This window comes from Eucyclogobius newberryi, unplaced genomic scaffold (assembly GCF_026437365.1).
Source record: "Eucyclogobius newberryi isolate DKJ021-1_F unplaced genomic scaffold, fEucNew1.0.hap1 SCAF_11, whole genome shotgun sequence".
NCBI classification, from domain to species: domain Eukaryota; kingdom Metazoa; phylum Chordata; class Actinopteri; order Gobiiformes; family Gobiidae; genus Eucyclogobius; species Eucyclogobius newberryi.
In genome coordinates, this window is record NW_027315735.1 from 28,967,972 (window position 1) to 28,994,733 (window position 26,762).

General features: G+C 43.2%; 1 protein-coding gene across 1 annotated transcript in view; it reads left to right on the forward strand.

Annotated features, from left to right (window-relative positions):
• Window positions 1–562: 562 nt before the first annotated feature.
• Window positions 563–26,762, forward strand: part of efnb1 (ephrin-B1) — a 125,383-nt gene continuing 99,183 nt past the window's right edge. Inside the window, exon 1 of the mRNA XM_072439848.1 lies at window positions 563–702. Within this exon, the coding sequence (XP_072295949.1) occupies window positions 587–702 (116 nt within the window). The 5' untranslated portion in view covers window positions 563–586. The remainder of the gene's footprint in view (window positions 703–26,762) is intronic.

The following is a 26,762-nucleotide window of genomic DNA, read 5'->3' on the forward strand; positions in this document are numbered from 1 at the left end:
TGACCCCCCTGGAGGACCCCCGCACTGGCCCCTGGGATATTTACAACACAAACTCTGGAGCTTTTTGTGAGAATATATCACTGGAATTAAAAAAAAATAAATGAAAAACATGGAGCAGCTTTGGATTCCCAGCGTCGCAGTGGAGTTGTGACTGATGGATGGTTCATCTGTGAGGCTCTGATAATAATAATCATCATCATAATATTCTGCAGCGACAGGCACGGGCTCCAGCAGCGGGATTTGGACACAGACAAAGCGGGCGCTCCGGCTCCGTCTCGTGCGCGCACCGCGGAGTGAAGCATCCACCGGCGCGCGCTCTCCACACGCGCTTGGTCCAGGAGAGGTCGTTTTATATTATTATTTTTTTATTTTTTACCACCGCCACAGGTCAAACGGGACACAGTTCAAACCGGGACAAAAAAAAAACAGTGTCTGAATAGGATATGTGTTTGACGTCCCATGCTCCCGACTGATCGACGCGCACCTTCGCACCGGGCGACGCTCACGTAAAACCGGCTCCGCCACCGACGCGCGCTCCTTCCCAGTCTCTTTGCACCGTCTCTCTCTCACACACACCGATCCCAGAATGGCGGGACACGGCTCGTGGAAGTATTACCTTTGGATCTTTATTTTGCTGTGCAGGTCGGCGCTACCTTCGGCCAAGTCGCTGGAGACGATCATCTGGAGCTCGCAGAACACTAAGTAAGTCTCTCATTTTGGGGGACACTTGTGCGTGACGGGCCCGGTAGAAGTTGTACCGTGGGCTGTGTGTTAAATTCTGTTCGATTTGGGTCGTGTAAATGCAGGAGAGGCTTGTTGCGTGCTCTCTTTCTCTCTGTGTGCGTCTCTCTTCACCGCACAACTTAAAATAATGCACCTTGAATTGTCACTCCTCAGCCTTGGCGTGGTGTTGTGCTGATTTACATCTCAGTGGGGAATTTCCCAATCCCCAAAGAGGCTTTTTTTTTTTTTTGTATTGTTGCAGCAGGCTCCACTTCAGCCACAATAATAGATGTTTAATTACAGTAATTTATGGCGTTATTACACACCGCTTTATTGCAAGGAGCCCAGGACTTTTCGGACTGTTGTAAATCACGTATGTCCCCGCCGTTCTTGTGGGAGCTCGTCCACTCCTTCCATACTGATTCGTGTAATTGGTGTAATTAGCTAAGTAGAATGGAGACTAAAATAATGTCTTGGAAAGCATGCCAAGTGTGTCAAGTTGTAGCCCAGTTTTTGCAGATTGAGGATCTTCCCTCGTTCCGGTCCCATGGGCCCTTTACATTGGCGTGTACCTGGCACACGCTTGAGGCCTGCACTGGTCACATGTCCTTGAAGTCTGGCGAAAAATGTCGTAGCAATGTATCATCATCGACAAATCCAAGAATCAATTGCTTCAAAGTATTCTCCCCTTTCCCCGCTGTTGCCCTGGCTTACTTTCTGAGCTTTTTTCCCCCCAACATAAAGCGAAAGTCAAAAGAAGCTAAGAAGAACAAGCCACGGCACAAGTTTTTCTTTCTTTCTTTCTTTTTTTGTCCAAAATTCTAAATATTCCCCTTCGAAAACGAGCAAACTGCGCCCAGACTGCTGATAATAAAACGCATTCTGGTAACAATTAACACCCACTTAGGCTCGACTGCCCGCATTTGCATGAAGCGAGTTGGACGAAGGGGAAGGAAGGCGAAGACGGGAGCGAGGGGGAGACCTTTTTCGCCTTGGCTTTTCGGACAGAGGAATCTGACCTTCAATTTTTTGCGGCTCACGGGCACCACAGGGGAGGAGGGGGGGGGCAATGGCTTGAATCAGCTCATAACTAGAACTCATTCATTCAAGTGGATCCATGATTTAGCCTCCCCAAATGTCAGATGTCATAGGAGCTGGTTGTGCAGTCAGACAGTATGAAGATTACTGCTGTGTTCAGTGGTGTGTGTGTGTGTGTGTGTGTGTGCGTGTGTGTGTGTGTGTGTGTGTGTGTGGGCCCCGGTCGTAATGGCGAGGACTACGGCCCATCAGGATCTATTTAAGTGGAGATGTAGTGGAACAATGAGCGTATGAACGTTTCCCATTGTATTAGGGGATAATGGTTGCAGTAAAAAATCCCATATTGGCAAAAAAGTGCAAAGTTTAGAGTGCGGGCGAGGACTGTTGTGCCGAGAGAGAAATGCCGACGTCATGATGTCTGATTTTAGTGCTATTTACGACTGTTGTGTGGAGAAACATAACGAGAGATAACGATTACTCGTGATTAATATTGGCAAAACAAAAGTGAAATCCTTGCCGTGCGGTTCTAATAGGACGTGGCCAGCTTTGTGAAATCAAATGCACAAAGTAAAGTTATTGTGGTATAAACTGCTACATAAAACAGCGCTTTGCTTTTAAGTGTACTATTTTGGAACGGATTGACCTGAAAATACCGTATTTTCCAGACTATAAGTCGCACCTTTTTTCATAGTTTTGGCCTGGGTGCAAATTATACTTATATTTATCCTTATATACTTATACTCCGGAGCGACTTATATGTGATATTATTTGTTATTTTTACACTTGCGACCGCATTTCATACTCCAGTGCGACTTATATATGTTTTTTCTTCTCTATTATGCATTTTTTGGCTGTATAAATACTTTATTTTGCTTCTAAAACTGTCACAACTATTAGTTTTTTTAGTTCTCGCGATCTAAAAATACAGATTATCGGTAAACTGACTAATCCTGACGTCCCGTAAATGAAATGATGACATTAACAACAGTCATATTTGGGTGTTTTTCTTCGGAATCGTGGGATGAGGATTAAGGAATGTACTTAATGTTTCTGCAGTGAATGTTAGCAATGTTGTCTTAGTCTAAGCAAACGTTGGACCCTTTGTGGAGCTGTTGACTTAACCCTTTGCACCGTCTTCTCTACCAACATTTTGGGTGATTTCTGTGAGGGCTTTTTGGAAGGTCGTCAGACTAAATGCCAGGTTGAATTACTTTACTTTTCCCCCTGTAAAGTTGCTATTTTTGTGAAGTTTTGTTAAAGCCAGGGCATTTCCAGCTTTTATTCCACATCATGATATATTATTATACTTTCCATTTTCAGTATTTTAAACTTTTTGCCACCGTGCCGAACAACTTTGATGGATAAAAATGCAACACATAAAGAAAATAAATAAAGAAATGCAGTTCAATCAAAAATATCTCGAATGTTTTTGAAATTTTGCCAAGACAAAGTTAGAACAGTCTTTCTCGACATTTATTTTCTTTTACTTTCTTGACTGTTTCTTAGCGGAACAAACTTTTTTTAAGCAACCACCAACTTTTTTTTCAAACACACGCGCAATCGTAATCACATTCAGACTCAAATTTAGTATCTATTTATACATTTAACTAACTTACCGACAATTCGATGGCAAGAGAAGACTCGCACTCTACCCACACTTACCTTTCTGTCAAATAACGCCGATATATCCATAAAAAAACAACAAATCCGCTGACATTCCACCCCCGTCACGCGAGGCCCCCCGCTGTATCTTCTACACTCCCCGATCACGTTTCCCCCCTCTCATCGCCGGCTCATTGCAAATCCCGATATTGCATAAAAGTCCACCGCGGAACGATAACGCGCTTCTCCTCAAAGTGCTTCTCCTCCGCAACCTAATTACCCCGCTGCTCTATAGTCTCCGAAGAAGAAGAAGAAGAAGAAGAAGGAGGAGAAGGAAAACAAGACAGAAGGAAACAACAGACAATTACCTCTCCGTGTGCAATAACCAAAGACAAACCTGCTCCTCTAGTGAAACGTATCAGTCAGCGGTGCATCCAATATAGGCAATAAAAACAGGGAATACATGCGCGGCAATCAGCATCCATCTTGTCTGTTTGCTTTGCTGTAACGGCCTCTTTGTGGCCTATATATTGCTTGGCGGGTGTTGATAGAGACAGCGCAAGCCCAATGGGGGGAAAAGTACTGCACAGTATCTCCTGACGCGTCGAGATTTACGACGTCCAACTTCCTGCGCGCACTTTGGGGAGCGCGGCTGCCTCGGTTAATAAATTAATCGGGGGGGGCCCGGTCTTGCACGGCGTACCACATCTACACACACACACACACGCACAGTATCTAACAATGTGCTCCCCGCAGGCTGTGAGTTATGAGGCAAAAGTATAGGAACGCAGCGGGCGAGAGTCACTGCGCGGCGCGGACGTCTGGGCCAATTCGTCAGTGTTGGGTCGCTCCCCTCTAAGCGTCTTTTTACGTTTATGGATCGGTTTGAGCGGTCGCTATCGGTCGGCGCTCTCCGCTATCAATATCCCGGGTTTACTTAATTGATCTCCTCGCAGCGGGACGGTACGGGCGACATACATCATCCCAGAAAGGCCCGGAATAGCGAAAGAGGAGTTTGATCGTGGCGCCGCGGGGGGGAAGCGTGCAACCTTCCCTCGGCGACTTTTTAATAAACGGTTTTAAAGGTTGTTTGTGCCGCCTTAAAAGAAGAAGAAGTCCCCCCCCCCCACCCCTGTTACATTTTGATCAGCAAATCGGATTAAAGCCCATTTAGCTGAGTGGGATTCGGCGTTCGAAAATGCCACTTTGTTATGACCGATCACGTCTCCATCGCTTTTTTTTTTTTTGGCCCGCGGAGGAGGAGACGTCCCGAGTCGGAGGATGTGCACTTTGCCTCGCGCGGCCGCTCACAAGCTCGCAGAGGAATGCCGGGCCGCGCCGCCATTGCCAATTTAATGATAAGCTGACAGGGTTCGCCGTGAGTGCCTGTCCCCGAGCCCTTGCTTAGCTAATATTTACCTCGTGACCCGTGGCCGACGCCGTGTTTGCTACAGCTCAGGAGACAAATAAGATGATGGGAAACACACCGGCGCAGCTCTGAAAGTAGCTGAATAGCCACAGGCGCGAGGGAGACACTCGGGCTTCTGCTGCTGCTGCTGCTTCTGCAGCACCGAACACAAGGCTCTGACTGGTTTCGGCAACGGTTTTGATTGGCTTTTTTTGTAAACAGAAGTAGAAGAAATACTCAAAAGTCTGCCATTCCTGTGTTTGTATCAGTAAAGGTTAAATCAAAGTGGAAAAAGTGACTTCTAACTTCAATTTTTACTGCTGCTTTGTGTTGTTTCAGTGGTAAACACACAAAAACCACTAAACTGTTACTATATTCTTCAAGGATCGTCAAAAGTATTGGAAGTTAGGTACTAAAGCGATTCTAACTTGCTAATTCATTTGTATCAATGTTTAAACAAATTTAAAAAACACAAAAAAGACTAAATTTTACCTTTCTTGAACAATTTTAGAATGATCTTTAGCTTTATCAAAACTAGTATTAGACCACTTGGATAATATAATACTTGGTTTTATAAAATTGTGTTGAAAAATTGTCTAAAAATGTTCATTAAAAAAAATATTGTCACTGTTGAATCAAAATTTGTATCGAGAATTGAGTCTTTTCCGTACTATCCTCACTTGTATCGTGACACTACCTAATTTATAGTACTAAATATACCTTATACACACAGTAAATTGACTCAAAAGTGGTTTAGATGTTGCCTGAACGCCACAAATAGCTGTGTTTACACTTATGCAAGCAGCCAGTGCCTCTGTTGCACTGCTTTTTGCTTATTACTCATCTTATCTGTGCCCATTCATCGCCCTTAACACTTGACTGGTTTTGTTTACTGGCATGGTTAAAGGGTTCGTTGGCTTTGATGATTAAGCCTGATTTGATTAACACGTTGATCCCTGGCCATTTTATGAAGTAAAAAAAAAAAAAATCCAAATGCTAAACGCAGTGAAGTGGGAAGAGCATGAAATTTATTAGCGCTTTTCAAAACTAGTTAAAGTTTATTTTTAGACGAGGTAAATAATCTACTCCCCCCCCCCCCCCCCCCCCCCCCCCCCACGGTCGAAATAGTTAAAGCAAAACAAACCTGCGCTTTTTCTTATCGTGTCGGGTTAAAGCGAGGCCGTTATCAAAGTAAATATTGTTTTTTAAGTGCCCAGAAACCTTTGGCCCCGTTTTAAGTAACAAAAACGTGCCCTGCTCGCTTGGCATTTAAATTTAAAGAGGGTTTCTGTGGGAGGTTACGACTAAGAAAAACAGCACAAAAAAAAGACTGTAACCGACGAAACCTGTTGAGCGAGAACGGCCTCGGAGCAGACGAGACCACGGAACAGGATCCAACACAAAAGGAGATTCAGACAAGTGAAAGTGTTGACAGTATGACTCAATTCATCAATTTGAAGTTTTTTTGTTATGATTAGTACAGACTACAGACGCCAGAACTTGTACATTCATTATTTTATCGTTTGTATGTGAGAAAAGCTAAAAAAAAGTTCTGTAAAAGTGGTAAAAGAAAGTGTAGTGTTACTGCTACTTCCTCGACTACTTCTTTAAACTGTTCTACTTTGAAAATACTTCAGAAATGTACACTGATACTACTTCTGAGATGAGTATTACGCCTCAGTTTTCACAAACGTCAGAGTTGAAAAAAAAAACAAAAACAGTTTAAAGCTACTATATAAACTAACTTCTACTGTTGGGATGTATTGACAAAATGTATATATTTAGGCCCGAGCCCCAGCAGGGGGAGGGCCTATTGCTCCCGCAACGCTGCCGAAGGCAGCGTTGCAACTGTCTGACCAAACATGCGGGCGCAGCCCGCATGTTTGGTACCCCGTCGCCCCTGGCAAGTACAGTGAACTAGCCCATGCCGAAGGCATGGATCATGCATACTTACTCCTGCTATGACAGAAATAGTCAACAATTAGTGAATGGGCGTAGCCCATTCACTAATTGTTGACAACAGCAGCGCGAAGCGCTGCATTCCTCCAAAAACCCTCCTGGCATCGTCCCGTACGCGAGAATCCATGCCGCAGGCATGGGCCATGCTTGTATCTGCTCAAATCAATGGAAGTCTATGGGGAGTGGGCGGGGCATCCCGACGGAATAGGGAGTGACGAGCGCGTAAGCGCTCGTAATGATGATTCCACCCCATGGCGGCATCGGGAAGGCTTAGAGCTTTCAAACGATGTATCATTTGTTGTTATAGTAAAAACGGCTATATTGTTTTTGCTAAAAATATTATTATTATTATTATTATTTTTCTTGTTCTTCTTCAGCGCTTTGATCTCTAATTTGACCCCCTGAACATGCTCAAAAACTCACCAAACTTTGCCCAAAATTCAGAATCGGCGAAAAATTTTATTTTTTCTGGGCCATTTTTTTTTTCGTTAAAAAATGGCGCGACAGCGCCACCGACAAAAGTCAAAATACATTGCGCCTATGGGAGACGCCCCGAGGTCAACTTTGGCGTAAAGCTACGAAATTCGGGACACGCATTCCTCTCGTGAGGATAAACAAAAAAAATCATTGTGGCCACGCCCCCAAACTTACCCTATGGCCGCCATCTTCCTTTGAAAATGAAAACAAGCTGAGTTAGCCATTTTGTTTACGTCAAACTTTGACGAACTCCTCCTAGGGCGTTTTGCCCACCGACTTCAAAATCGGCGTACGTCCTCTGGACAAGTGGGGCATCTAAAGTTATTCAATTTTTTGAGATACCTTTTACGGTCTGTGTGCGGCGCAGCCGCAAAGTTGGACAACTTATTTTGGAATATTGCAGGTCTAAAAATTGCTCCCATTTGATCAAAACCAGTCCGATTAGGACCAAATTTGAATCAGTTGTTAAACTTTCTAGTTTGGACCAGTTTAGGCTGACAAAATTGAAATGGCAGTGATAGCGCCCCCTACAGAGTGACCTTTAAATTAACATTGAAGGTCAAAAATTAGTTTTACCAAAATTGTCTAAACTTTACCCAAAATTCTATTTTGCCGTCCCGATCACAAAAGCCAATCACAAAAATGCCTAAATTTTTACGCCGTAGTCGTAGCGATGACAGAAACCTCCCATGTTATCCCTATGGGAAAACCACAAAATCTCTCAAATTACCACATTTTTATGTTTTACACTTTAACGAAGTCCTCCTAGTGCGTTTTGCCCACCAACCTCAAAATCGGTGTACGTCCTCTAGACAAGTGGTGTATCTAAAGTTATCCAAATTTTAAGGATAACTTTTACGGTCTTTGTGCGACGGAGCCGCAAACGTTTCCCAGAATTCTGACTATTTGGCCTTCAGAGTGGCCTATAAACAATAGAGTTTTTCCAAATGACATGATATTTTGAACGAAATTCTAATTTGCCATCCTGATCATACAAGTATGAGAGCCAAAGTCATATTTTGTACGGCGTAACCGTAGCGTTGACAGAAACATCCCATGTTATCCTTATGGGAAAATCGTAGAATCGCTCAAATCACCACATTTTTACGCTTCACACTTTAACAAACTCCTCCTAGGGCGATTGTCCGATAAAGTTCATATTTGGAGAATATCATCTACACAAGCGGGGCATCAAAACTTACCCATACTTTGATTCTAAGTGCTACGGTCTCTGTGTGGCGGACCCGCAAATATATGTCAGAAATGGGAAAACAGCGAAATCTCTAAAATCACCACATTTTTACGCTTCACACTTTAACGAACTCCTCCTAGGCCGATTGCCCGATCAAGCTCATATTTGGGGAAAATCATCTACACAAACGGGGCATCAAAAGTTATCCATATTTTGATTTTAAGTGGTACGGTCTCTGTGCCGTGGAGCTGCAAATATACTGTCACAAATGGGAAAAACGCCAAATCCTTGAAATGTTCACATTTACGCTTCACACTTTAACAAACTCCTCCGTGGGCAATAGCTCGATCAAGCTTTACTTTGGGAAAAATCATCTACACAAGCGCGGCATCAAAAGTTATCCATATTTTTATTCCAAGTGCTACGGTCTCTGTGCGGCGGCGCAGCAAATTTGACTGACACTTGTGTTCATTTGCACTGGATTGGCCATGTCCAATGTGTCGCCGTCTGTCAAGTTCTTTTTTTATTCAACACACAATAAGGGCGCCATCTTTATCAAGTCAAAAGCGCAGAGTCGGAAGGCCGGCGGCCCGCGAGGGCCGTTGGATGCCGCTTGCGGCTTTAATTTTATTTGTGTTTGTCTTGGTGACAACATTCAGACGATCTTATGTCAGTCCAACAGAATTGTGATAAAATGTGTCTTTAAACATTTTAGTTGAGGTTTAATTATAGACAAATGTGAAATGTTGGTCAAACAAATCAGAAAAGTGCAGAAATATCACATTTTAGCCTTATTTGAAAGTAGTTTTATCACAATACTAACATTTTCTAACCCTTCATACTCCGATATTAGTTTTGCGTATCGATTAGTCCCTTATTTTCAATATTTTGAAAGTTTACCACATTTTAAAATATTTTTCCAACTCTTTTACTATAAATGCTAAACTTGATATTCCATATTTGCATTTCTTCAAAACAACACTCCCGACATGATCTAAATTCTGATATATTACCCACTTCTACTACTTTACAGCTTAAATACTATTACTGTAAGTATTGCCATTACCTCTACTGCCGTCCACTTATGCTATTACACTATTTTATCATAACGTTTGACTGGTTTAGGACCCCGATACTGGACTTAAAACAGTCTATTAAAAACAAAACAAAAACGTGAAAGGTGGGCTGACTACTGAGAGGGTCACGGGGCCTGTTTTTGTTTCTCCTCGCCCCATCGCCTGCCCCGGGATACGCACCTCCTCGCCCCATTGCCTGCCCCGGGATACGCACCTCCTCGCCCCATTGCCTGCCCCGGGATACGCACCTCCTCGCCCAGCCGCCTGCCCCGGGACGCGCACCTCCTCACCCAGCCGCCTGCCCCGGGAAGCGCGCCTCCTTGCCCAGCCGCCTGCCCCGGGACGCGCACCTCCTCGCCCGGCCGCCTGCCCCGGGACGCGCACCTCCTCGCCCGGCGCTCTCACCCACGATACAGATCTCATTACATGCGGCGGACTTACGGCTTAAACCCCCCAATTTAAAGGCGTGCGGCCCCAAACGATCCCAGCGCAGTAATTATCCGAGTATCACCCACACAAGTGTCGTACTGTTATTAAAGTGTCACGTTTTTGGTGGTACGGTACGTTCTATGCTCTGAATGTTTTTACACGTGAAGTGAAAGTACAATCACAATATATATGTACTGTTCCGTCTCTTTTGTAGAAGAAACAATGCTAACAAATACATTGAAACATTAGTAAGAGATACCACCAGAAATGAACCTGTTACTGTTACTGTTGTCACTATTACTAACACTCAAAAAAATCAAACATCAATTTTGATGACAAGGAAAAGGCTTGAGATCCTATTCTGATGTCGATACCACAATATAAGTATAAAAACAACATATTTTCCAGCACAAAATAATAGTAGTTTCTTTAATATTACACTGCTTGCACTTTTAATAGATCGGATATTGTTAAAGATCATTCTCAAACTGCTCAGGAAAGGTCAAATTCGGTCCTGTTTGGGATTGTCTTTGACTACATAAACCACATTTAGCATCGATTACTCTCAGATTTTTACTCCTTTTGACAACCCCAATCACAACTAATTCTCATCTCACTACTCCATTCCTACTCCCGATACTCCTGCTATACTTACCTGTAACATTACACTACCCGGCGATCAAGTCTCCTCAAATACAAGCAAAAACAACCCCCAAAACAAGCAAGTATTCGTGGCATGAACCGCGGCCGCTGTTGCACGCTGCAGCCTCGCCGCGTGTCCGCGCACCGACAGCTGCGTTGACTTTTGACTGTTTTCTCAGCCTCCATTTGGTTATCAACGTCAAGCACCTGGGCCCAGAAGAGACTTGCGTTTCATTTCTTCTACGTTTTTTTCTTTAAAGATCTTTGAGGGAGCGAAAAATATGCAGTCCCCCCCCCCCCCCTTTATATTTTCCACCACGGTTTGGGCTTCCAGATGGACCGCCTCTATGCGCTGGTGGTTTTGGCTGCCACATCACACTGTAAACTGATCACTCTTGTGCGCTATTGATGCGTGCATTTCTTCATACGCGAGCAGAGACCCTTAGCTGCGTCTCCCCGGGGCCCGAAAAAAAAAGCGTTTGAATGTCCTATTTTCTGACTTTTTGGGCGGCGTGAGTTTCCCCCGGATCGTCCCAGCGTGAGCCGCGGTTATATACGGCGCTCTTTCATGTCGCGAGGCCCCGTTCGCAACTGGCGCAACAGCTGAATGCAATACGTTACTTGGACGAAGACGCCGGCGCTCGGATGATTGACGGTCAGGAGAAATGTATCAACAGGGTTTTTTGGGGGGGAAAACACGGGTTGTAAAATATGTGTGTCCATAAAATCTGATATGAAGCGCTAGACAGTTATATTACGCAGAGCTCGGGCAAGTTTTCTGTCGTGCGATGATCCTTTTGGTGCGTTTTTTGAAGCCAAATCACTGACACATTTCTTAACCAGACTTAGATCAGCTTTAGGGGTGGGTGATGTTGTGTAAAATGAATAGCTTGATATTTTTGGAGGATTATCTCTGAAGATGTATTCACAATGTGTCAGGAATGGGCTAAAATGTGTATATTTTACATTAAAAAACCCCTGTTATTCACAGTTTTACGCACGTTTTAGCACGTTTTACGCACATTTAAGCATGTTTTAGCACGTTTTACGCACATTTAGACACGTTCAAGCACGTTCCTCGTTTTGGTGAAAGCTTTTCTGATTTGAATTGCGTTCAACCTCAGAAATGCAGAGATATAGATACTTTACCCTTGTTCGATTACACGCACTTTTTGAGGTCATTTTAAAAATACTTCAATTACAAGCGATGCATTAAAAAATCTATCTTCAGAACAGCAATTGCGATATTAAAAATGTATTTGACATCTCTAGAGCAGGAGTATGTATTATGTATTAATCGATTATTCTTTTTCAATTCATCATTTTGTTGTTATGAATGTGAAATGCCGCTGAATATGACATTTTTACCAGATTAGATCAATATAAAAGCTAAAGTGAAGTCCTGGTGGAGTGGGTTTGTAGCTGAAAGAGAGTTTTCATCAAAAACCTTCAACAAAACTAAATTATTTGTTATTATGAAGTTATTTTCATGTAGTTACTGCTTTGTTTGAGTCATAAACCTTTTCTCTCGGCACGTGCCACGCTCTGGACTCTGTGTAAAGTCCAGATAACAATTATTATGAACTATTATTTGATTACTAAAGTTATATAAATAAAGGATTAGTTGCGATTAACATGTCGCAGCCCTGTAAACCTCAAACTCTTCTTAAAACTATAAAAAGTCTTGACAGAAATGACTAATTCTTAATACAAGTGTTGCCAAAGTTTCTCCAAAGTTTGATATTAGCATTTTAATATAGCTTAGGCTAAGAGTGACCGTTACATAATTAAAGACACTTTTAGCCCACTCGTTTTTAAACACTAAATGAATCAACTTAATTAGGCCACTTTTTATAGTCTCTTGTGGGTCATTGGGAACAAAGCAAACTTTCCTCACAGTTCTCCAGGACGAGGATGGAAACAGCCGCACAAATGTGTTTGAGGAAATTAAGCGAATCAGATATATGTTTTTAATGAGTTTAGAGCTCATGAATTAAATAGTAATGAGCAGCTACAAGTGAGCGGAGAACAAACGCCAGAAAACTACAACTTATCCAGGACTGAACGAACTAGAAGTACACATTTCACACATTCAACGCTGTATAGTTGGGACTAAACCAGGACTAAACTCTAAAGTAAAGTAAATCAGGACTAAACCAGGACTAAACTCAAAACTCAAATCTGGACTAAACCAGGACTAAACCACGACCAAACTCAAAACTAAAACTGGCCTAAACCAGGACTAAACTCAAAACTAAATCTGGACTAAACCAGGACTAAACCAGGACCAAACTCAATACTAAATCTGGACTAAACCAGGACTAAACTCAAAACTAAATCTGGACTAAACCAGGACTAAACCAGGACCAAACTCAAAACTAAATCTGGACTAAACCAGGACTAAACCAGGACCAAACTCAAAACTAAATCTGGACTAAACCAGGACTAAACCAGGACCAAACTCATAACTAAATCTTGACTAAACCAGGACTAAACTCAGAACTAAATCTGGACTAAACTCAAAACTAAATCTGGACTAAACCAGGACTAAACCAGGACCAAACTCAAAACTAAATCTTGACTAAACCAGGACTAAACTCAGAACTAAATCTGGACTAAACTCAAAACTAAATCTGGACTAAACCAGGACTAAACTCAAAACTAAATCTGGACTAAACTCAAAACTAAATCTTGACTAAACCAGGACTAAACTCAGAACTAAATCTGGACTAAACTCAAAACTAAATCTTGACTAAACCAGGACTAAACTCAGAACTAAATCTGGACTAAACTCAAAACTAAATCTGGACTAAAGCAGGACTAAACTCAAAACTAAATCTGGACTAAACCAGGACTAAACTCAAAACTAAATCTGGACTAAACCAGGACTAAACTCAAAACTAAACCAGGACTAAACAGAGACTAGAACAGGATCAAACCATATCCACATCAGGATTCAAATTTGGCAACTTTAGGACCAAATAAGTGTGAACTAAGACTCAAACTGGGACAAAGCCATGACCGTACAAAGACCAAACCCAGTCCTGCATCGCTTTCCCCTCAATTTAAGCCCTAAACTCGCGCACAACGCCAGGCCACTTACCGAAATATACTGACCCAGCTCCTCAAAACACAAAACATATTGTGGAAAACGAATCTCGCATAGGACAAGTCATATGTATTTTTAATGGGATTTGTGCTCTAATTAAATGGCAGTAAAAAACGGGACAAGTGAATGGCTGTGGAAGTGACTAAGTGCTGGAGAGTGCGCGCCGGTGAGCCCATTGTTCTTTGTGCGGACACAGTGGAGTATTAAGGAAGTGTTAGGAGTGTGCCAGAGCTGCCCTTCTGAGAGCCGGGCTGCAGACTGGAGTGGACGAACACTGGCTCCTCACAGCCACGTTGCCGACCAGGGCTTCATTAGAGAGGGGCTTGGCACTAACCGGGACGCTCCCATCGGCCAAAACCAGGCGGCGGGAGAGAGAGACGGAGAGAGATTGAAACACGGTAATGATATAACGATTTCAAAAGCCGAGCCAATGTGGGTTCAGGCCAGTTTACACTTTTCGACAGTCCCAAGAAAGGATTAATGAAGAAGAAAACACATGCCGTGCCCAGTCAATATGCAAACAGGTTCAAAGATGCACATGTCACCAAAAAAAACACCAAAAAGTTAACAGTTTTCATGCAATTTTGATAAACATGGTCAAAAAGTAGTTTTGCCGTGTTACGAAACCTTCAAACTGGATTAAAAAAACAAAACAACGATACAGATGAAAAGCGATTTTGACACTATTTGTTGGACAGTTACACGTTAAAACAATAGGTGTTTCATTAAGTCCTGTTCTGTCCTTTTTGGTTCTTTTCATACTTGTCGTGAGCGTATCAGTTTCTTTGGACAACTCCAGCCAAAAGCAACACCAAAACATAAAGACGCACCAAGACGAAATACAAAAACAACTTTCCAGCCGGTCATTTTTGGTTCGGCTCAAGGCAAATGTCGATTCCCGACCAAAACGTAACTGCGCTTTCGCCGAAACGCTAACACATCCACTCAGTTTTATGCACGTGGCCGCGAATTCCAGCTCCCGAGTTTCAACTTGTCGCTTCACACTTGGGCTCTTAATATACAGGATGTGTTTAAAGGAACGCTTGAATGGCCAAAGTCTGCCTTTTGTTTGCCAATTTAGTCCTGTTTTTGCATAGGAGCGGTTGAAAATAAGGGGATTAAAGCAGGAGAGGAAAGCAGCTAATGTCGAGCGTTGAAACACGGCCCTGGGCTCAACCGCACATCCTTTCAGTCCGGCGCACACAGCCCCAGATTACTTCCATGTGTCAGGGTTGGGGAAAAAAATGCGCCGAGACAGAGAAGCGGGAGAAAGAGAGAGACAGGGGACGATTGAGAGGCAGGCGGACTGGGGCTCGGTGCAGATCAGGACCCCGTGCGGGACAGTGGAACCGATCTATCTGACAAGCGTCCATAAAACCATTAACCCGGCGGATTCAGCTTAGGGGACTCCACCAGCGGGACGGAGCTCGTACACTTGAGTCGAGGCAGGGAGTCCCGAAGTTTTCACAACAAGTACACAGTATGCGGATGGCCGTGAGCTAAAGTATGGGACAAAATACTTATTAGATGCAGCGAACGAGCCGCGACTGAGGGGAAATCAAGGACGGAATCAGGTCTGAACTGAGAGCTCTTACGCGGACCAGGACAAAATGTTGCAAAACTATCAGAATTGCAGTATTGGCAGCAAGAGGCAACAAGCTAAATATGTCGCAATAACACCAATGTTCTCCATCTGACTGGAATGGACTGTTTTTGAAATGAAAACATTGAAAAAGGCGGATTTTATTACTATTTTTCTGATTTCTGTCTAAATTAGCCTTGATTTAGTCCCGTTTTTGTCTCAGTTAAGTGTTTATTTTGACAGTTTGACTAATACAGTAAGGAATGAACATATTGAATGAATATATGTGTGTGTGACAAAGTAAATTCAAGTATCTCAATGTTATCAAAATAGCAGCGCTTACAGCCATATTGCATGTCGTAATGATGAAATAATAATCGTGCAGCCCCAAGGTTCATTTAATAAATCAACTTCACACTTGCACATTCACCACATCAAAATTGGGACTAAATCATGACTAAACCCTAAACTAAACCTGACTCGATCAGGACTAAACGAGGACCAGAACAGAACCAAACCAAGTCCACATCAGAACTAAAAAATGAGCTCGATTCAGGGTCAAAGACCGAAAACAAGACTAAACCAGGTCTAATTCATGACTAAAACCAGACTAAACCAGGTCTAATTCAGGACTAAGCCCAGACTAAACCAGGTCTGATTCAGGACTAAGCCCAGACTAAACCAGGTCTAATTCAGGACTAAATCCAGACTAAACCAGGTCTAATTCAGGACTAAACCCAGACTAAACCCAGACTAAACCAGGTCTAATTCAGGTCTAAACCCAGACTAAACCAGGTCTAATTCAGGTCTAAACCCAGACTAATCCAGGTCTAATTCAGGCCTAAACCCAGACTAAACCAGGTCTACTGCACCGTGTCCAAACCAGGTCCACTGCAGAACCACCTGTGCGACACCGGATCCAAGCAGAGATATAGAGTTCCTATATAAAGTGAGTTCTATAGGGACCGAACTGCCACAGACGGTAGAGTTCCCTGAGAATAAGTCGGTATACGCGAGGCTGTGGACAGGCAGGAGGAGAGGAAGGCGGCGCGCTTTACTGCCAGCTGCACACTCTACGAGCTCTTTTAAAAGACGTCATGACTTGTCACCGGTTACACAGGCAGCCAGGGATCTGTTTTCCCCCCAAAGTTTGTGGCACACCAAAGAGTTCTGTGAGGCGGCTCGAATTTAACGCGTCAGGACTTCGGGTTCCAACAAATACCAAATAAAGTGAAGAAAACGGGACGAGCTGAGAGTGTTTCTGAGCGAGTGAAACGCTAAAGTTTCCTGCTAAACGATGGGGATTCTGTAAAAGTCGGGGAAGCGAGTTCTCAACTTAAGAAAAATGGAAAAGAAAGTGACAAAAACACCACAGCAGAGTAAAGTCACTTAACATACTATAGCAGCCAGTAAAGTGCGTAAATATCACAACTTTTAATATCTTGTGTTATGCGTGAAATGAGTTTCCAGAATTGAATCAATATCTTGACTTTGAACTTGCACATTTAATCGTGGTTTTTTGAAGTCGAGAAGCACAGCCTTCCCTCTTCATAACATTATTGTATACTTTTCAGATTTATTCCTCTATTATGTAACTTGGTAATTATTAGAAGTGTAACGGCTTTGACAATGGACACCTTGCAGCAATAAAGAACTTCAGTTTATCGGTTAAAAACAGCTATAAACCCAATATCGGTCTTTACCATTGCACGTCGATTACCGTAGCTGTAATTACGATATGGTGAACTTGCATCTGACGGGTTACTACAGTGTATGACGTATGGTTTGGGGGTGGTCTTATCATTAATGACCATCACAAGACCCTTTGTTCGCTGTTATGACCGCGCTAATGGACTGACGCTGTAATTGAATGGAGCTCTGGTTTAATACAATGATAGAATGATAAAGTAATGGTGGAGTCTGATGGGGCAGCTTATCAATCCCACAGGACTCCCCCCACCCCCCATGGAAGTGTGTCAGTGTGGCATATGGGAGGACCCCCCCCCCGCCCCGCCCGCCCCAAACCAGCTCAGCCCGGTTAATTATAAAGGATCATAATCATCGACGGCAGCAGCAGGATGCGTGTGAGGGCAAGACTGAACCAGGGCCAGCTCCAAAACGCTGTCTGGACTCATGGTGTAAAAAAGGGTGCGTTCGCGCTTATACAGGTCCGGTTCTGATGTTGACCCGGACCGGTCCTGTTCTAGACCTGGTTTAGTCCCGAGTTTGGTCCCTGTTTTGTCCCAGCTCAGCCTTTTGTTAATTATAAAGCGACAGAAGCAGGATGCAGCGACAAACCAGAACCACATGGGACTATTCCGGATACAAACCTGGTCCAAACAAGATCTTGATGTCGGACTAAACTCGGATCAAGTTAATTGCACAAGGAATAAAACAGAACAGGACAGGACAGGACAGAAATAAATGCTCTACCTACATCTAAACCTGTTTCAAACAAGACCGGGATTGGTCGGTATGTAGGCTCGATTTGTCCCTTTTATAGACCTGGTGACCTGGTTTAGTCAAGTGTTTTTAGTCCCAGTTTAGTCTATTTTGAGGTGGTATGTGTGCCAGTATGATTATAACCTAGAACTAAACCATGAACAAGGAAGCGAGGGTTAAACTGAGCTATAACAGGACTAAATCGGGTTTAAAATGACTAAACGAGGATCGAACCACTGTATTAACTTCAACTTTACGCCCAACGTTTTAGAGCTTAAACGTAAATGAAATGACACCAACTGAACTAAACATAGACTAAACTGGCAAAACATAGATTCGTGTCACTATATACCCCCCCTCACCCCCGGTGCCCCACCCGTCCCATCTCTGCCACGTTAATTACAAAGCTTCATAATCCATAGGGCACACGGCGGCCGGACATGGAGACCATTAGGGGTGCAGCGGTGTCTAATCCCGGGGACTTTGGCGCTATTAGGCTCCCCGGGCTCCGAGCGGGACCCTCTCATTTCGGGCTCTAATCTAGTTTGAACTGCCCCCTTCCTTCTCCCGCTGGATCTGCACCGTCTGTGTCCCAAATTCACAGATGTTAACTTGGAAGTTTGATTTATCTCCTTCTTTATCTCTGCTTCATACTTTCTCACAATGCCTACGGGCGAGACAGAGCGGGATGAAGGATGAAATAAAAAAAAAGAAGCAAGCTCTTAAAGTATGTATGTGTGGTGCCTATGTGCATAAGAAAGAAGCGGGGCTCGGTTAACCCTTCCCGAAACCCTTTCTAACCAAACTCCCAGCATGAGTTCTTGGTATTCGTTGAGCCAGTGGAAGAAAAGCCCACTATAAGAGACTCCCGCTGCTCCTCGGGGCGGCCCCGGACCTCCGCCCCTCCGGAGGGACAAGCCTGGGATTTGCCTGCCTGGACGGGGCCCTTGTGTGGCAGCTGTGAGTGACGCTTCAATCCCCTCTCCCCGGGACGCCCTCCGCAGCCCTGCATTCCCTTTCACACCTCGGAAACAGGACAATTACACACATATTCGGTGACCGCCCTCTTTCTCCCTCCGCCACTCCCTCCACAATCGCAGCTATTTAGCATTTAACTCAAGCATACTCTCACTAGTGTGTTTACTGCTACTTGAGTCCACACCACTTTTAAACAAGACGGACTAGAAAGAAGTAGAACAGGGTAAACTTATAGTAGAAGCACAATCGCAGTTTGAGTAAATATGCGGAAGCACTTGCATTTGAGAGCGGTAGAAAAGTAGTTTTTGTCATTCAAATTTGTCCCTTTAGTCGTTTTTTGTGACAGCTTGTTTACATAACCAGCACACAGAAGAATACGATCGTTATGCCGGAAATGAGGTTATGTTATGTATGGCATATTGTAAGTTAATAAGGATGTTAAATTGTGTACAGGCAGAACTTAACAAACAAAACCAAGGACTAAAACCAGGTCTTAATTGGACCATCAAGACCAAACATTCCCCCATTCAAACCTCCATCTGTGTTCTGCAACTAGTTAGCATTTTTCACATGAACACTGCCCCAAGTGTCTCCCGTTTGGCCAACAAAACCCTTCAGTTTCAAACATTTTCGTTTTCCCCTCTCTGCCGCGCAGTCTGCGATTTGATTTTTTTACGTTTTGTTGTCCGTTCTCCGCTGCTACTTCCCCCGATACTTTGAAAATGTAAGTAATGGAAAGCGATTCGAAGCCCTTAAAGTGAGGTTAATGCTTTCACGTATGGATTGTCAGTAAATGGAGTTGTGCGTCTCTATAGGCCATTGGACTGGGGAGTCGAAAAGCCAGCGGGATTTGAGTCACTTAATTGAATTATTTTGATTGCCGACTTGATTGATGGAGTCAGTTGTAGAGTTTTTTTTCCGTGGGTTTTTGTGCGACTAATTTGTCTTCCAATAGTAGCCGCAGCCGACAAATGCAATAGGAAACTGCAATCAATCTCAACTGCAAGTCCACGGATTTAGCAGGGACTACACCGGGTCTAAACGAGGTCTAAACGAAGACTAAGCCGGGTTTGAACGAGGATTAAAGCGGCGATAAAAAGTGCCAATTGAAACCCAAGTCACAGCCGGACAAAAGCAGGACTCAAATGTTCTTATAATGTGACTAACTTATCCAGACCACGCTGCACCTTTCACAAAGGGAAATTACCACCCACCACGATTATCCCAAGCAAAAGCAGGTAAAACACAAGATGAATCAAAGACACGTGATTTTTTTACATATTGATTGCACTAGATTTTCCCTTCAATTAGATTTAATAAGACAAAGCTTTAGTCTTGTGCCATTTAACACACAATACGGTCAAATTCTTTTCTCAGAAGTCTTAACTCTGCTCCAAACCACATGCTTTTATTGACAGATGATTGGCTGTAGATCACTCGACGAAAAAAACTACAAAAACACCCAATAACACTGACGATTCGAAACAATTTGGTCGACGTGATCCACACAAACCTCAAATTTAATCCCATTTCGCAACAAAACCTGAACCTGGACTAAACCGTTGTGTTCCGAACCAGCACAACTGCAACTCTGGCCATTCCATTCGTAAAAAGGGCGAAAAAATGTGCCGTGGCATGAGGTCCTGACTTCCACACGGCCGGACCAGACAAACCAACAATGACATCAGATAGCCCCTCGCTGCCCGGCCTAATCTTCCCATAATGCCGCGCTTAAACCCCGCATAGCGACCCAGCGGCGGGGACCGTGCTCCTCCTCCTCCCCTCTGCCCTTTCGCCTGTGTGTGTGTGTCCATGCATGTAAGGCGAGCGCAAAGAAAAGACGCTTGAGTGTTCAATAGAGATGTCACTGTCAGACACTATTCTCTCAGTGCCGGTCGGCCATATTGGCAGCTTATGTGTGCTTTCGTGGACCACAATGAAGGAAAAAAAAACAACAAAACACTCGTCTATCCGGAGGGAGGGTTGCAGTACGGTCTTTGCAGAAATTTCTCGCGGGGGCATGATTGAGCACCACAGGATGCTTGGGTCTATATTTCATACTGCTCTTATGAGAGAGGAGCGTTTCATCTGGCGCGCACATGTTTCCTATTAGATGAGTGTTTGTTCGGCCCCATGATGTGCCCGGGACCATGGACGCCTCTCATCTCTTAGATATTAGGGAAAGAAGTGAAGGTCTGGTAAAGCAAACACAATATATATTCCCCTCCCGAAACCACAGAGTTCTCTTCATGTACAATGAGGCAGGAGGACACTATTTTCCGTGGCTAGTCAGACAGTCCCCGTCGATGGTTCGATGGTCGGCCAGAGTTTGAATGGGATTTATAACGTTACCTGGCTGCGCGCAAAGTCAAATCCCCTTTATTGCACATTGAGTTCATTCCAAATATAGTTAAAATGGTATGAAAGTATTAGGGGGACGTATATATCTGAAGTCCAGAGTTACTGGGAAACGGTCCAGAGACTTCAGGCCATAAACTATTGTATGTTGCGCATTTAACAGCCAAGCAAGTTTTCCTCGGATTTTAATGTATTCTACAATAGCCAAAATAGCTAAATATTGATACATTATGATACTAAATTTGGTGATACAGTGTCGATTTTGTGGGATGCTGTATCGATATATTGGTGTGTGTATTTTGGGGGTATATTTTACAAAATTACGACGAATTTTGTTTCTTGTTTAGAGAAAGGAAACCTGGTTATGCAATACAATTGACATAAGTCACTGTTTAGATGATTAAAATAGGTGTATTTCATTAAAAGAATCTGTAGGCCGTGGTTCATGAAAGAAATACTGTCGTTAAAATGCATTTGAATCTTTAAAACAGCGATATATATATGCAAAGTATCGATTATCGCATGTATCGCGATCCTCGTATCGAATCCCAAGTCTCCCTGTTTATCCCCAGCCCCATTATACAAACGGGAAATTGCTTATTCAAATCTAGTCTCATGAAAATTACTAAGAACTGAGACAAAAACATTTGCTTGCCTTCTTTTTAATGACTAACCATCCAGCTGTTGTCTCCGTCAAACCATTCGCGACGCCTCCGTATGGCGTCGACCGCTCTGATGCTCTTCCGTCTTCTCTCCCCCAGCTTTTTCACCCTTTGCTCTCCCGAAAAAACTTTGACTGCTTTTACCTTATTCTTCTCATATGCCTTTCAAGTCTCCCACTGTGAACACGACAGCACCAACCGCCCATACATCACTCTTTGCTGCTGCTGCCCCCCCCCCCCCCCCCCCCCCCCCCGTCTGCGAGATGAAAGCCCGCCAGACAAGCCAATACGGAGTCTCAAAAAATAATAAAAAAATAAAACTCTTGCACCCTGCCACTTTTAGCATCTCCCGTTTGCCTGATTTATTTATACGTTTTTATGATTGTCACACCTTCCATTGCATGTCGGGGAAAAGGCAAAAAGTCTGAAGCTTGCATGCGCATTATATGCTTAGTGAGTCGAATTTAAAATATACATGAAAAGCATGAATATATTTATTGTTAAAGCCCGGGCCGAGTGCATCGGGTCTGCGGGGTCTTGGGTGTGAAGTGGAGTGATCCTCGAAGGGTTGAAGGTAGGTGGCGGAGGCTTGGTTAGCTGGTTTGGCGGCGCACCTCTCCCCCGCGCACAATGGCGAGAGGAAGCGAAAGGGGAAATGATTTGGCTCCTGTTGGAAAAGGCTGAGGCCGTCTCTTCAAAGCGGAGAGCCCGGCCGGAGCTTTAAGCGGCCTTCTCACTGCATTAGATGTGCGTTTTGTGATGGGCCTTTGAAGGGAGCGGGGGGGCGCGAGCGTTTTGAGGTGGTGGAGATTGCAATTGCGTTACATGGGCTGGGGGGGAAACTAAAAAAAAAAGATCTGATGGTGCTGGTTTTGGCAAGTTTGGTAGAAAGTACGACCGTTTCAGTTCCCGCCACGACATTTTGCATGTTCGAATGGGATAATGTCGTTATTTTGTTTGTAATTGAACAGTCTTTTTACTCTTTGTGACGCAGCTTAAACATCTGAAGGCACGTTTTCCCACATTTCTGAGTTAAGATGTAACAATGACCGGAATATCGTATAATTAATAACGATATATATCAAATTACAAGCTCATTTTGCTTAAAAGTATTATTTTGTTACAGTAGCAGCTAAAAAATACATAGGACTACATAGACCCTGATATTTTTTGCTCCTTTTCAGTGCAGACGAGATGAAGAAATAACTATTATTAAGCACTTGTATATCTTAATTGTGTAATATGACAGTGATGACAGTGATTAATACGATTTACTCTATTTCTTATGGACCGCAAGAATGTAGTCTGATTGTTGTCATAATCCTCATACTCAGTACCGTATTTTCTGGACTATAAGTCGCACTGGAGTATAAGTCGCACCAGCCAAAAAATGCATAATAGAGAAGCAAAAAACATATATAAGTTGCACTGGAGTATGAAATGCGGTTGCAAGTGTGAAAATAACAATATCACATATAAGTCGCTCCGCAGTATAAGTATATAAGTATAAATATAAGTATAAGTCGCACCCCGGCCAAAACTATGAAAAAAAAGGTGCAACAATACTACTTTTTTCAACTTTACCATCTAAAAAGCAGAGATTCTAGACTGTTTTTTACATAGGACGCCCTTCTTTAAGCAAACTTACGCGTTTTTCCAGGCTTGAAACTGACACAATGACTCCGCCCAAAGACTCAGTTGCGGGCGGAGTCTTTGTGTGGGAAAAGTTTGAACAAACAACAACATCTGCAAACGTCTGAATCATTTCCCTTCCTCCTCAGTTCCTCAGAAAATAAAAAAAACAGCCCCGTAGCGTTTTAATGTCGATGTTTTCCTCATATAGATTTCACAGCTCACCTAACTCCAAACCTCCGCAGTCAAAACATGAATCAACTCAATTTGTAATGTTTTGGGTTGTGTCCGGGCCACTGGAGACAGCACTTTTCATGCTTCTGTTGATACTTTCCAACGCCGCACGCTAATGTACTTGGCAAAGCACCAAGATAATAGTAACTTACGCTCGATTGATATATGTAGCACATTTTAAAAGAAGAAAAGATCTTGAAATCCACTGGGAAAAGACAAAAAAACCCACATATAATTTACTTTATTTCATATTTTGTAATAATTTGTGGTGTTAGTTGCTACTGAAATGGAAAAACAGCATTGTAACCATTATTGTGAGAGTAAAACATGTCGATTTAACGATTATTCACGATTATTAACATCATGACGACGACAACATCCATAATGTTCCTTCCTTTTTGTTTTCTTAACACACGAGCGCTCCTCGGTATGTGACCTGCTTTATGAACTCAAACTTTCTGAATGAGCAACTCGACATAAACGGTAAGATAAAAAAAAAGCACTTTACATTTAGATTCACTTTTTTGAAGAAAGGCGGAGAAGAAAGGACTGAATTTAGTTCAAAAACGGTCACTTTTCTATACATTGAATTAAAAAACAACATCATCTATCGTCTACAAATGTCACGATGATAATTTTTTGCCTTTACGATTATACTGTGACCTAACTAATCCCTAAATGTAACAAGGATGTGTTCATAAAAAAAATAATCATGAGCTCATCCATGTGACAATATGCTAATTTGATGATATGATATGATTTTTGTAACGTCGAAAATCATCAGTTACCTCGAGGAGCGACAGTGAAAAAAGCCTTTTTCTAGCCAGACCGTCTCTTTAAAGTTTCTCTGGTCAACCTCCCTAAGACTCTGAGTGAGTGACAAGTGGAAAGAGCCAATCAGAGTGACGTATGAACGCTCAGAACAAGCAGATGACTGAAGTTACCACTTAAAGGAAAGGCACAGATGATACGTGTGCGCGAATCATGATCAAATCAAACCGATCTAGCTCCAAGAAAATTGTGATATACATTTTTAGACATAACATCCACCTCAAAACTTTGTAACTTTATACACTTCAGAGTAGTTCTTCACTCAATACATGGTTTCAAATATAAGACGTATATGTTTTCATACATATGTTTTCTCATGTCTTTCTTACAATGAGCTATTAATAACTAATCGCACTGAACAAATACATGTTTTTAAGTGACTTTTCTGGTGGAGGGTCCGCTACCTGCCCGTCGTCACGGAAACGCTATTCCTTTGCATGCCTTTCACACGTATCCGTCCAGCATTTATGTCAGTACAGCTGTTTCCATGGCTCAAAACTACCTTGAATAAACTCGTATTCTCGCTGCTTCCAAGCATCCGGGGTCGGGGACGAGCAGGTGGCAAACCCAGACGTTTTACTGACAAGCGCCACGCCTTTTCCACGCCAACCGCCCCGCCCCAAAACGGCCGCACCATTACCAGTCGAGTTTCCCCTTTTTAAAGTTTAACACGCTACATATCGTGCGTTTGCAAATCGCTGCCTTTCTAAGCGTAACGACTCCGGTTAGTGCTGCCTAAGCGGGCCGTCCTGACCCGAGAGCCTACGTGTGCCCGGGTACCAGCTGTCGTCGGATGTACACACGCTTAAATATATCATAAGGTGCTGCGGGTGCGTGCGACTCCGGGGCGTCAGCTGCAGTTTCGGCTTCTCGCGCCGCAGATTGAGGACTCGGGAGTGCACGTTGCAGATGGCGGCAATAATGATCGGATAGCCCTTGTAAACAGACACGGGCCGGTCCGTAACGGCTTCCTAAAACAACACATGGAGTGACTTTACGAGCCTGCCGTCCCGCTCGGTTATGGAGGGGCCCCGAGTGTCTCACGTTTGCTCCAGGGGTTTTGGAATGAAGGGAACTTTTATGGAGAAAGGGCTCAAAGGGACGTCAAGAAGATTGTTTGGTTAATCGATAATCGTGATCAGCTCATGTAGTGGTTCTTCTCTAACACATTTGGATGTTTAGTAGTAGATTATTCACAAGTAAAGGTGGGTAATATGTGGAAATGTAGGTAGAGTTGTGAATGTTGATTATTGAGCGTATTGTTTGAATTAAAAATGCTACAAAAGGAGCTGATTCAAAATGAAAAACAGTTTAAAATATGATGAATAAAGGTGTAAGGTGATATTTCTGCACTTTTGTGACAGATTCTACAGACATTTCACTTTTCTCGGATCATTACACCTCAACTAATACGTTTTAAGATGTATTTTAACCTCTTTCTGTTGGATTGACATGATATTTTGTTGCTCACTCATCACAATACGCGTTTTACTTGTACTTAAGTGAAAATATTTTAAAGAAACAATACTCATAAGTACACATCTGACTACTCCGCCCATTTCTACACACATTTGTGCATCAGTGTTTTAATTTGAAAGTCTTTTGAGATGTTTTTTGTGTAACTTTATCAAATTAATCGCTTTTATATCTTCTTTACCTGTGCTTGTTGTGCTTATACCAGCTTAATTGCGTTTTGTACAAACAATATTAAGAATTAAAAGTCGTTTAAGCGGTGTTAATTGAACAATACATATTTGTAACATGAACTGCCTTTGATTATTGCATTTGTTTATCATTCAGATCACATTGTTCATTTTAATACGATCAACACTACCACCCTTGCCTTTGTCGCACGTTGATCGCCCGCCATTTCATCCCACATACACAGCGTACTTTTCAACCGACAATACTCTTTAACGGCGACTCCGCACGCGCCGCATTAGCAGTCCACTCACTGCGCTCATTTTAAACACGGAGCGTCTAGCCCCGGCTTGTTAAGGGCGAGCGTTATCAGACGAGACACGCGCTCCCGCTGCACCAGTTAGGCCCGTCCTCCCCTTTAACGTTCGGCCGTTAATGAGGCTAATGATGTGTGTCTCCGCGATTGCATCAGTCAATATGGCTGTTCAATATGGCTTTTTAGAAACCCCACTGACAACTTAAGCATGTCCGCCTGGATAAGATCTCCTGAACGAGGAGGACAGGGAGGGAAAGGCAAGAGTAACTAATTTGTCTTGGATTGGATGGGACACGTGTAGCTGTCGTCTACAATCACGGCACAAGGCTATACGCAGAGAATAGACGTGTCAGTCAAATGTAGAGATAAGAAGGTTCTTTTAAAGCAAAGGCGTGTAACGGTGACGCAGTGTCTCGGCTGTAACACGACTT